Genomic DNA, 13,493 nt, shown 5'->3' with positions numbered 1-13,493 from the left:
CCGATGGCTATGGTGTTTTTGTTCACCAGCATAATTGAATTCACAGTTCCCCACACCACAAGCTTCGGCTCCCACCTTGCCGAGAGGGGTTTGGGGGGGGGGCTCCTATAGAATCTCCTTCGAGGAGAAGCTATTAGGTCGCCTAAAATCAATCGAATGACTCGGATCGCCACCGAAAGACAGAAACAAAAAAATGGCAATGTTTATGCAAGTTACACCAACCTCATCGTAGACATCGGACCCGAACCCCACACTAACATATTTGGTAAAAGCTTCCCGTCGCTCACACCACCAGGGTAACGTTATCGACCCCCTATTTTTGTTTCAATTAAATTATACGCTAAATCCATACATCCAAACATTACATATGCAAATCTTTGCATCTCAACGCTTCGTGTCGCGTCACGAAGCAGCAGCCGCCTCATTCAATATGAGCGGCGACCGATCGAGGCTCGAAGGCTGGCCTGCGAAGGGCACAAGGCCACCTCGCATCAAATAGAGCCAGGGGAGAAAAATAGAGATGTGCCCCAGTGGCCTTTCCCAACCCCGCTCCTCGCTCCCATGGATCTCCTCTACGTCCTGACGCGCCTCGGCCTCCCGCTGCTGGGTGGCAACAAGCTGCGTGCCTACATCTCCTCGCAGCTAGGCCTCCTCGATAAGGCGATCCCTTTCTGCTTTTTGCTCATGGAGGAACTGGGATTTGTTCTAGCTACGAGCAATGATACACTGAAAAGAGGACCGGTATCAAAAATATGAGAACACAAGAATACGTGAAGAAAAGAGAAAACGAGGGAGAAGATTAAGCGGATACCTGGCTAGTAGGAATGAGGATTTCACGTGGGACGCCACTGGCCTGGCTCAAGGCATCCATCATAGCCGAGAACCCGATGTCAAGATTCTCCCGCTCCATGCTCTCGGCAGCATCGTTAAGCGAGAAAAGAGCCGACGTTGGGTCCTCAGCGGCCATCCACTGGAGCGGCGGCTCACCCCGCATCGGGGAGCGGCTGCGCCCAACAATAGGGCCGAGGGTGACCTCCTGCTGATCCTCTCCACCATCGCCATGATGCCCAAAGACCCTTCGGCCGTGTCCTCCTCCATCTGACCTACCTCGGGCGCCGTAGCCTAGGCTATAGGTGGCGCGGATTGCGTCGCCCCCTTGGATACCACAATGGCAACATCTAGCCCTGTTGGGCTTATCGCGGTCGCGGTCACCTCCGCCTGGGCCTCTGGTGGCATGGACTGCGCTGCTCCCTCGGACGCCATAGTGGCTACGTCTGACTGTGCCTGGCTCGTCAGGGTTGGGGGCGATCCGGCCACGTCCTCCTCCATCCAGCCCACGTCGGGTGTTGTCTCTTGGGCCGCCGGAGGCATGGATTGCGCCGCACCCTCGGACACCACCATTGCGGCATTCGGCTGCTCCTAGCTTGGAGCGGTCATGGCCACCACCATCGGTGACACCGGACCCTCGGCTAGCGGTGTCATGCCCGCCACGGAAGACGCCGCCTGCTCGGCGACCACTGAGGGCGCGGGCACCACCGTGGGCGCCGCCGAAACGGCCAATGAGGTCGTAGCATCAGCGTCGCTCCTGCCCGAAACAAGGGTGACGTCAGGCAGCACCGTCCATCCCACCTGAAGGGCAAGGCTCTTCTTGGGTGCCAGCCCTAGAGAGCGGCCATGCCACAAGAATCTGCAAGAGGGAAAAAGGCATAAGGTCAAAAGAGAGGAATAAAAAGGGAAAAAAACAGGGGAATTAGTGGCCTACTCCGATGCCTTGGGGCGGCGGGAATGTTTTGGGGATGAACCCCTAGACCCCTGCCCCGACTCATCTAGGTGGGACCACTTCGAGCCTGCTCCCTGCTCCCAGGCAGGGGGGCTCGCCTCCCTTATCTCTGAGGGCTCGGCGATAGAGCTGCCCCTCTCCATTGATGCCTCGGGGGCGGCGGCCAATCCGCCTCCCATCCACTGATCCTCCAGCAGCACCCCGGGTGGGGCAGTAGATTCTCTAGCTCCCATCGGCCCCATAGATGGGCCGATGGTTTGGCCCACCTCCACCGATCTCACGGACTCGCTTCCCTCCGCATGGAACGGGAAGGGTCCCTGCATGGGTCAGTGGGCGTCTGTCAGCATATCCTTATCCACCAGGACATCCCAATCCATGCTGGCGGCTACCTCATTGTCGTCATCATTGTCATCGTCACTGCCTGTCTCCTCTCCTCGATCTCGCGCTTGCCGCTTCCATAACAGCTTCTTCTTCCTAAGCTCCCTCGACTTTTTGTCCCACTCGGCCACGATATGGTTCGCTTTCGCTAGGGTCCAATCCTTCTGCAACGGAGCCGGGCTATCCTTGAAGAATAGTCCCCTAGCTGGTCCCGCCATCCCCAGGGTTAGCTTCAAGGGGTCGGATATTCAAGTAAAAAAGGAGTACGGAGAAGGAAAACTTACGAAGTTAATAAACCCCAGTTCTGGCTGCATTGGGGGATGCCCCGACACCAGGAACATGAAATCGAGGACGACGCCAGCGGTGTCCTTCGAAGGCTCCATTGCCTCCTTGATGCGCTGCGCCACCTTAGATGGAGGCAGCGCCTCGTCGACAAGCACTGTCCCTTCGGACGGTGCTCCGGGCACCATCTGGTGCAGGGGAAGCACACGCGCCATTAGCGGTGCCACCCTCCTCGCATGGTAGGCGCTGATGATCCCCAAACCCTTCATGCCCCTATCCTTCAAAGTTTGGAGGGCAATGAGAAGGTCATCGATTTTCTTCTTCTCCTTGATCAGGATGCCCCACCTCCATGACCTCGGGGCCTCCTTGATAACGCACCCAGAGAAGACAGGCAAGGGGGCAGCGACGTCATCCTTGACATGGAACCATTGCAAATGCCACCCCTTGTTGGAGGTGGACAGACGCATTAACGGGTATGCATCTACCCAGTTGTTGCAGAGGTGAATGCCGGTGCATCCCACCAGCGTGGGCAGCTCCTGCTTCTCGACCCGCCTCTTCAGAAGGTTGATAGCGAAGAAATGCCACCATAGGTCATAGTGGGGATCAATCCCCAAGAACCCCTCACGCAGGGCGATGAATGCCACAATGTGCTAGATCCCATTGGGGCTAAGGTGCTGCAACTCCACCAAGTAGTAATCCAACAGCCCCCGAAGGAAAAGGTGAGTAGGTATGGCAAATCCTCGCTCATGGAAGTGAGCGAAGGACACGACATACCCTTCGGGCGGCGATGACTCGTCCTCATCACTGGGCAGCCACCAGTCCTCAGCGGCAGTCAGCGGGCGAAGGAGGCCATGGTGAATGAGGCCCTCCAGGCACTGAGGGGTGATGCTGGATCTACCCCATGGCTCCATTGAAATGATTGGGTGGGGGGTGGACACAAGCTCAACGACGGCTATGATGCAGGTGTGAGCTTGGCAACGCCGCGATGCGAGTACGGGAGGCTCTGGCGATTGGCGGTAGAGATTGATGATGTGAAGGCGAAAAGGCGAAGTACAGAACCATAGGGGCAAACCTCATGGTTTTATAGGGGCGACGGATGCGAGAAGGGTGACCGTCCGTCTCGATCTCTGAGCCTGCCACAACACAACGCCACATCATGCCGCGGGATACGCGCCAGCAATCCCTATCCCTTCCCACCAAAATCATGCTAGACGGTTCGTTATCCTGAGCGGATCGGACTCCTTTCCCACAGAGGGGACACGGGTCAGAAGATTTCCCCTCCGACCTATATAGGCCTAGAAAGCCCAAGGGTCGGTCCAATAGTCTCGATGGCCATCCCAACGAGGGATAGGACCGCGAGCGACTAAGACACAGGTACGCGAGCATCAGTAGGGCCTCATTCCACGATTGAGCCCCAGCCAGGCAGACCCTGGATGAAATCCTCGCGAACGGGATACTAGGGTTCCCTTAGAACTTTCTAGTTGACAAAAACCAAATCTCACAGCCTTACCCACGAAAGGGTCTAAAATTACCCCCGGGCGATTCTATCCAAATCACCCGAGGGCTCGAAGGCTACTGTCGGGGACCTAATATTAGGGTACCCAATGAGGTGGGACTAATGACCATTGAATGTTGATGCTTCTAGTCACACAAAGGGCACTACTATGCTTCTTGCCTGAACAACGGAAGACTGGTTCTACCTCGCCCGATGGCTAAGGGCTAGCTCCGCCATGCCCGATGTCCGAGAGTAGGTTCTGCCTCGCTTGACCCCCGAGGGCTGGCTCCTCCTTGCCCGATGTCCAAGGGCAGGCTCTACCTCGCCCGACCCCCGAGGGCTAGACTTTGCCTCGCCCGACGGCTAAGGGCTGGCTCCGCCTCACCCGACGATCGCACCCTACTTCTTCACGAGGACGAGCATAGGATACGATAGGACATTCTAGTAAACCATGATATTGAGGGCCATGCCTTGCATGCCTACAGGAAGGTACCATCAAGATATGATGGGACGAGCGCTTTAGGTCCTTTTCGACGTAACATTGCCCGAATAGTGTTGTAGGCACCGACTTTTATCCAATAGTGTAGTAGGCGCCGCCTTTAGTCCTTGGGCATGGATACTAACACAGACATATGACAGCCATTATGGTCCAAGATAGAAATCACATCATCTATAGTGATGGACGTATAAACACTTCCCCTGTTACTCCCCGAGGGGTCACGCACGTGGCTCTCTGGCGCGCCGCACCGTCCGCTAGTGTAGGATGGGACGCACCCACTTGTTAAATAAGGCCAGGGCATGGCCTACAAAGATCAGTGAACATGCCACCTCTAACATGGTCTGCCATGTTCAGCAGGGCAGGCACAGGGAAAAAGGAAGACCCAGCTCCCTTGAAGGACCTTCGATACCTTTGGTATTTTCCTCTTTCTCTGATCTGTAACCCCTGCTCCCCCCTTGGTCTATAAAAGGGAGGGCAGGCCTCCCCACCAAAGGGATGGACTCTGGATGGATAAGTTCAACACACACAACACTTCACACACGGCTGAGTAGTGACCAAGCTCTCTATGACCTTTTCGATCATTCCATTAGAGACTTGGGACTCATCCCTCTCTCGACCGTTTGTACCCCAACTACAAACCATTTTTGGTACTAATAATACGAGCAGTAGTAGACTAGATGTAGGGATGTTCAGCCCGAACCAGTATAAACCTTGTGTCCTTTAGTGCACCATCCGGGCCTAACACGCAACAATCATAAATTTACTAGCTAGTGTTTGTTCAAAACACCGACACCCCGCCAGTGGGAACAACGATGTCGCACAGGGTGCCCCTAACCCAGTTTAGAGCTTCTAGCATGGCCAAGATCCCCTCGTTGAGACTCTCCCGCTCTATGCTCTCGATAGCATCATCGAGCGAGAAGAGTGTCGATGTCGGGTCTTGTGGATCTATCCACTGGAGCAGAGGCTCACCCCACGTGGGTGAGTGGCTGCCTCCCAACACCAGGGCCAAGGGCAACCCCCGCTTATCCTCTCCACCACCGCCATGATGCTCAGAGACTCCTCAGCTGTGTCCCCCTCCATCCGTCCCATATCGAGAGCTGTCATTTGGGCCACCGGAGGTGCGGATCGCACCGCTGTCTCGGGCACCTCCACAGTGGCGACCGACCATGGCCCACCTATCATGGCTGCCACCACTTCCACCTACCTCGACGGGGCCTCGTTTGGCTATGTCACACCCACTGGGGTCAGCACCACGAGCGCGGTCATAAGCTCCGACCGACCCGTCGTCGGCAGTGACACCGCCTCCATCGCCGATTCTTCAGTGACCTCCGAGGGCGTCCTTCAAGCCCCCATGTCTGCTTGTCCCGCCGAGGGCACGGGCACCACTATGGGCGATGCCTGACTAGCTGATGAAGCAGTAACACCGGCACCGCTCCCACCTGAAACGGGTGCGACATCGGCCGATGGCCGCCGCCTTCCCTAAATGGCAACGCTCTTCTTGGGTGCTAGCGCCAAAAAGTTGCCCCGTCTTAGGACGCTGCAAGAAACAAAATGCGTAAGTCACGTAGAAAATAGAGAAGAACAAGAAAAATAGAGGTGTCAATGATTTACACAGGCGCTATTGGGTGGAGGATGCGTTTGGGGGATGAACCCCCAGGTCCTTGCTCCACTTCATCGGGATAGGGCCGTTTTGAGCCCACCCCCTGCTCCTAGGAAGAGGGGCTTGCCTCCCTTGCATCTCGAGGCCTGGCGATGGAGCCACCCCCCTCCATCGGCACCTCTAGCGTGGTGGTAGATCCGCTCGCCTTGGTTGGCTCTTGGGGCGTGGTAGCGAAGCCACCCCCTCCACTAGCACCTCAGGTGCTATGGTGGATCCACCCGCTCCTGCTGGTTCTAAGGACAAGCTGATGATCTGGCCTACCTCCTCCGGCCTCACGGACTTGCCTCCCCCTGCATGGAATGGGAAGGGTCCCTACAAGGATGAGTGGATACCTGTCAGTGTATCCTCGCTCTCTAGGTCATCCCATTCGGTGTTGGCAACTACCTCATCGTCTTCCTTGTCATCATCATCATCACTGTCCATGTCCTCCCCTCGCTCCCATGCTCATAGCTTTTGCTGCTTCTTCCTCCTCTTGTCCTCCTTCGCCTTCCACTATCACTCGACCGCGGCGCAGTTGGCCGCCATCATGGATGGGTCCTTCGGCAATGGAACTGGGTGATCCATAAGGATGAGTCTCTTCGACTGGTCCTCCTATCTCAATATTAGCATCAAGAGGTTGGGAGTTCAATTAAAAAGGAGGCACAAGGAAAGAAAACTTACGAAGATGATGTACCCCGGTTCTGGCCGCATTGGGGGGTGCCCCGGCATCGGATACACAAAATCAAGGATAGCGCCTACATCGTCCCGTGGAGGCTCCATCGCCTCCTTGATGTGCTGTGCCACTTCAGAGGGGGAGAGCGCTCCCTCAGTGAGCACCGTCCCATCGAGTGACACCTCAGGCGCCATCCTGTGTAGGGGAAGCGTGCGCCTCATCAGCGGTGCCACCATTCGCATGTGGTAAGCGCTGATGATCCCCGACCCCTTCATGTCCCTCTCCTTCAGGATTTAGATGGCGGCGAGATGGTCTTGGATTCTCTTCTTGTCTTTCTTTGGGACTCCCCACTTCCTCCATGAGTTCGGGACCTCTTCGATGAGGCTCCCGATGAACTCTAGCAAGGGGCGGCTACGTCGTTCTTGACGTAGAACCAATACGAATGCCACCCCTTATTAGAGGTCGATAGACGCATCGGCAGGTACTCGCTGACCTAGTTGTTGCGGACTTGAATGTCGGTGCATCCCATCAGCACATTTAGCTCTTGCTTCTTCTCTCGCTTCTTCAGGAGGGTGACGACGAAGAAGTACCGCCATAGGTCGAAGTGGCGACTAATCCCCAGGAATCCCTCACACAGGGTGATGAACGCTGCAATGTGCTGGATTCCATTGGGATTAAGGTGCTGCACCTCTACCTTGTAGTAGTGCAGCAATCCCCTAAGGAACTTGTGGGCAGGGGTGGAGAATCCTCGCTCATGGAAGTGAGCAAAGGACACGATGTAGCCATCGGGCGGCGACAGCGCGTCCTCATCGCCGATAGCCGCCACTCCTTGGTGGTGGTCCATGTGCAAAGAAGACCGTGGCGAATGAGGCCCTCCAGGCACTGGAGGGTGATATCAAAGTGGTACCATGACTCCATTAGAGGATTGGAGTGGGTGGATGTGAATTCGACAATGGCTAAGACGCGAATGCGGGAGGCTTAGGCGATTGGCGGTGGAGGTTGTAGATGCAAAGGTAAGGAGGCAAAGTACAAAACCCTAGGGGCGAACCCTTTGGTTTTATAGGGGCGACGGATGCGAGGAAGGCAACCGTCCGCCTGGATCTCCATGCCTACCATGATCCGCCACCACGTCATGTCACGTCACGAGATATGCGCCCGCAATCTCTATCCTCTCCATCCGAAGGCGCGCTGGACGTTTTGCCTCCCTAGGCAGACCAGGACTCTTTACCAGCAAAAGGGATATGGGTCAAAAAGTGTTCCTCCGGCCTGCCTAGGCCCAGGAGTTTGAGGGCTGGCCCATCAACGATTTCGATGGCCATCCTAAGGCACCCTTACGACAAAGGATGGGCCCATGAGCGGCCAAAACTCAAGCGCACGAGCTTCATGGGAGTCTCGGCTCATGATCGAGTCTCAGCCAGGCTAACCCTGGCCGGATCCCTGTGAACAAGATACCAGGATCCCAACTGAGCTATTCAGCTAAAACAACCACCAAATCTCACGACCATACCCACGAAGGGACCGACCTCAACAAAGAAAAAATCACCATCTTTAAGGCACACCGTGGGCAACAATATAGGGCCAGGGCTCTCAGAATCCTCTCTTTCAGAAAACCCTCCGAAGGAGTATCCTACTACTCCGCAGACTCAGGGGCTACACCCACCAGGTGCGCTCGTGCGCACCCGCTGGCAAGTCAAAAAATCCCCCAGGCAATTCTACTCAAATCGCCCGAGGGCTCAGAGGCTAATATCGAGGACTAATATTAGGGTACCCGAAGAGGAGGAGCTAATGACCGTCAATATTGATTCATCCGTGCGATCAAGGGCGCGACTAAACCGCTTGCCGGGTCACTCCTCGTCCGTCCACCGAGACCATGGGCCCCGCCTCAAGATGACTCCCAAGGACTGGCTCTACCTCACCAGACGGCTAAGGGCAGACTCCGTCTCACCCAACCTATGAGGGCTGGCTCCGCCTCTCTCGACGTCCGGGGGCTGGTTCCGCCTTGCCCGATGTCTGGGGATTGGCCCCACCTCGCTCGATGTCCAGGGCTAGCTCCTCCTCACCCAACGTTTGGGGGCTAGCCCCGCCTCGCCCGACTTTCGGGGGTAGGCTCCGTCTCGCCCAACGTCCGGAGGATGGCTCCACCTCGTCTGACGTCTGAGGGCGGACTCCGCCTCGCCCGACCCCTGAGGGCTGGCTCCGCCGCGCCCGATGTCTGAGGGCAGATTTTGCCTCGCTCGACGTTCGGGGGTAGGCTTCGCCTTGCCCAATGTTCGGGGGCTGGCTCCGCCTCGCCCAACGTCCAGAGGCTGGGTCTGCCTCACCCGACGTCTGCGCACTGCTCCTTCATAACTACGCCCATAGATAAGGTAGGGCACTCAAGTCAACCGTAATACTGAGGACCATACCCTGCACGTCTACAGGAAGGTACCATCAGGATATGACAAGACGGGTGCTTTAAGCCCTTCCAGGCATGTCAAAGCCCAAATAATGTTGTAGGCCCCGACATTTGTCTTACAGTGTTGTGGGCGCCGTTATTTGCCCTCGGGCGCGGATCATGACGGAAGCATACGACAACCACTACGATCCAGGAGGAAACTCGCATCATCTACAGTAACGGACGTGCAGTCATTGCGCCGCCTGCTCCCCGTAGGGTCACAGATCAGCACCCTGGTCCGTCGCGTCGACCGCCGGAGCGGGATGGGACGTGACCACTTGCTGACAAAGCCAGAACATGGCATCATCAGCGGATAGACGCCCAACGCGGCCCTATTAGGATCAACGGACATGCACCTAGCATGGAGCTATCTCTAGCACCGTCTATCATGTCAGCGGGGCTCGTTCAGAGGAAAAGGAAGACCCGGCATCTCGGTAGGACCTCCTTTGCCTCTGATTTTTTCTCTTTCTCCCATCTGTAATCCCTGTTTCCCCTTGGTCTATAAAAGAGAAGGCAGGACATCCCACTAAGGGGACCGATCGATTGAACACACCATGCATCACATTACACATAGTTGAGCAGCGACCAAGCTCTCAGCAATCATTCGACCTTTTCCATAAGAGACTTGGAATCTTTCCCTCTCTCGTCCTTTTGTAACCCATACTATGAACTTTTCAGTGCAAATAACACGAGCAGTAGCCACGAACTGGATGTAGGGACATTCTGCCCGAACCAGTATAAACCTTGTGTCTTTTTAGCACACCATCCACCCCAGACGTGTAATAACACAAATTTACTCGTTGGTGTTTACTCGAAACACCGACACCAAGTTTGACTAATTATAGAGAAAAAAGTACAAATATTTATAATATCAAATAAATATCATTAAATTAATTACGAAATATATTTTTATAATAAATTGATTTGAAGCCAGAAATGTGAATACCATCTACTACAAACTTGATCAAACGTGAAGCCCTTAAAAATGACACGCATACCATAGTTGTATCGTTTTAGGAACTGAGATAGTACTCCGTGTTGTTACTCGTTGTCTTCGCATGATAAAATATATCTAATTAAAACTTCTGCACATATACATCGTGGATGGTTGCCACGCATAGGTTAGACGATCCAACGACGTGTTGCCTAGAAAAGCACGGTGTAGGCTTCGCTCGGCTCCGGCGCATGGCTTCCTAATCCTAGCCCTCGGCTCCAGCACACAACTAGAACTATGGCTTCAGTTGCATGTGGGAGTCGAATGTTAGGATTGGTAACTGCGCGTTAGAGCTGAGTGAAGCCTGTGTGGTGTTTTTCTAGATATGTTGTTGGATTATCTAGACGTGCGTATGGCAACCATTTATGATATATATGCACGAGAGTCATCATGAATATAGTTTTCAAGAAATGTTTTTCCTAATTGGCTCATAGAAACGGCAATAAAAATAGAGAATGGAGGTGTCTCAAATAGGTGGAATCGAAATATAAACGCTAATATACCTATAATATAAAAGAACGTATTTTTTTCTTCCATCTCTTACTCTTTGCCCGTATGTCCATTCCGGCCTCACTTATTTTCTCTCTCGGTCCAAGGTCCCTCACTTTTGACCTTCTTGTTTTGAGTTTGGAGCTACAAAATCTTCGTTAGCGCTACATCACTTATGTCATGTTCTAACCGTCAAAACCCATTCGCTGAGCACTGCTCGTGCGGGTGTGTCACTCGCCTTCTATTTTTCTCAAACTCTCGTAACATGTGCACACAATAGCTACCTATTTAAGTTGAATTAATCTCATGTCAATTTACCATACAAGATTAGTTCTTTATTGCACTAGTGTTTATTATAGGCCTTGGAATTTGTTTCATTTAAGGTCAAGTCAAGTCCAATTATTCAAGAGAAATAGCTATCTCATTATCGTACGACACCGTGCAGTAAATTATAGGCCGCGTTGCAACGTAAAGCCATATTTGCTAGTTAGTTCTAAAATTAGTTACACATATTCATACAACCTATACCATACTGCACTTGGACTATATATTTAATTTAATAGTGTTAGTACAATATGACCACAATTACACATAGTGTATCGTGACTAAACGTTGGACTAGATATGTACTCTCTCGGTCCTGAAACATAATAGATTTTCAGTAGTTGTAAGTCAAGCCTTTCTAATTTTAATTTATAAAGAAAGTAATAGCATCTATACGACATTAAAGAGGTATAGTATGAGAATAAAGTGATTTTATCTTCAAACTGCTTATATTAAATTACAGATTGAGCGCCGTCATAGAGTTTTTGTTTCAGTGTTTGTGCGAGATCGAGCCAAACGAGAAATTCCTGTGTTCGAGATTCCTTTGTAGGATCAAGAATCCCAGATAGGCCCGAATGCTGGGATACCGGCCTTGGTACACCCCGCGACGACGTCCCTGCTCCCTTCGGGGTTGCTGGTCACCACCACCACCTCCGAGCCCCAACGCCGCGCCGCGTCCACGGCCAGCGCCGCCACGTTGGGCCGCCCCATCAACGCCGTGTCGTGTACGATCACCCGCCCGCGGAGCCTCTCGCTGCTGTACGCCGCCGACTTCATCTCCTCGCCATAGTTGGCGTCGATGCCCTTGGCCACCCACACCAGCGACAGCTCGGCCGGTCCGGGCTGCATGAGGAAGGACATGAACACGCATATCCCGGAGCCCGTCGCGACCATGGTCGCCCGCCGGTACATGTTGAGGAGGTAGGGCAGCCCGGCGAAGTGGACCCCGCGCACCCAGAGGCGTGTCGGAGGGTCCGATATGAGAGCCCGGGTGAAGTCGCCCACCGCGCCGGCGAGCATCGCGTGCGTGTCCCCGTTGTCGGAGATGATGCCGAAGGCGTGCCACTCGGAGAGCGGAGAGCGGCTGATGCGGCCGAGCAGCCCGCCTTTGACGCCGCCCTGGAAGGTTATCACGGAAGCGTGGCTGGACCGCGCGGTGATCGTGACCGGCACGCGCCGCACGGTGAGCCATGGCAGGAAGGTGAAGAAGGTGATGGCGGCAGTGAGCCAGAGCTCCTGCCGCTTCACGAGGACGGAGCCGGTGAGCCGGTGGTAGGAGGCGGTTGCCGGGTCGTAGCCGGCGGAGAGCATGACGAAGACCCACAGCAGCGCGAGCGCAGTCCAGCCGGCGAACCGGTGAGTGCGCTCGAACACGTTGTGGTGCAGGTGGCGCACCAGCGGGAACGCGGCCATGCACGAGAGCGCGAGCAGGCCGAGTATGGCCGACGCGACCCCGACGACCTCTCGTGGCGTCAAGTCGCGGTGCTGGAGCGCCTGCACTAGCGCGTACACCAGCCACGCCAGCGACGACACGCCGCAGCCACTGTGCACGCCGCCTAGAGACTGCAGGATCGCGGTCACTCCGGTCTTGACGACGACTGGCACCCACGGCCGGCCGAAGAGCGCGACGGCTAGCCAGAACACGACCCGGAGCACCGCCTCGGAGCGGCACAGCGTCAGCGCCAGTATGTTGCCCATGGCGAAGACGGCGGCATGCGCCCTGGCGTAAGGAAAGTGTCCCGTCGCGGCGAGCACGAGGCCCACCGCGTTCAGCGCGACGCACAGGACGAAGAGGCGCTTGTACACGGTGAACAAGCCCTGGTCGAGCAGTATGACACCCAGCCTCGAGCGCGCGGACGATGCCGCCGGCTTCGCCGGCGCCGGAGCGTTCGCCTTCTTATTTCTCGGTTGCACGTCATCGACAGCCACAGCTGATGCGGCGATGGCCATCTCCACGTCGGCACCGTTGACGACGGGCTCGTCGTCCGCGTCCTCGTCATCGAGATCGAGGTCGCAGAAGTGGCTGCTCACGCGGCTCGTCGACCTGCCAAAGGCGGAAGGAAAGATCCTGGAGGAGGCACGGCTGAACGACTGCGGCAGCCAGACCCACCGTCCGGCGCTCGTCGGGGCGTCCGGCGGCGGCTGGGGCGGATAATGATCGACGGCTTGGAGGGCGAACGGGCTGCCCGGCGACGCCTTGAGCTCGAAAGAGACGCCACGACAGCTCGAGAACTTGGGCTTGGCTTGGTCTTGCCAATCCATGGCGCCACACGACACAAGCTAGTCTTGGAGAGAGCTATAGGGCAAGTGATCTAGCAAGGTTTCTGGCTTCTTCGACGTGCTGGGTGCTGGATTATCATGTATGCGTATTTATAGGCAGCCAGCTTTGCATGGCTCTGACTGTTTGATACACATTAATTGCTTGAGCTCTGAAGCCGTCAATACGGAGGAATAATGCACGGCTCATATTGGCAATTTGGCATTAGAGAAAATATTTAATTGGGTGA

At 55.1% G+C, this 13,493-nt stretch overlaps 1 protein-coding gene across 1 annotated transcript; it reads right to left on the bottom strand.

Moving 5' to 3' along the window:
* Window positions 1-11,538: 11,538 nt before the first annotated feature.
* On the bottom strand, window positions 11,539-13,248 carry LOC136458497 (adenylate-forming reductase 06235-like). The gene has a single exon (XM_066458438.1). The coding sequence runs from the start codon at window positions 13,246-13,248 to the stop codon at window positions 11,539-11,541; it is 1,710 nt and encodes a 569-aa protein (XP_066314535.1).
* Window positions 13,249-13,493: the final 245 nt, after the last annotated feature.

Source organism: Miscanthus floridulus, chromosome 6 (genome assembly GCF_019320115.1).
Source record: "Miscanthus floridulus cultivar M001 chromosome 6, ASM1932011v1, whole genome shotgun sequence".
Taxonomy (NCBI): Eukaryota; Viridiplantae; Streptophyta; class Magnoliopsida; order Poales; family Poaceae; genus Miscanthus; species Miscanthus floridulus.
Note: the sequence above shows the minus strand (reverse complement) of the source record. Positions and strands in the feature narration are given on the sequence as shown.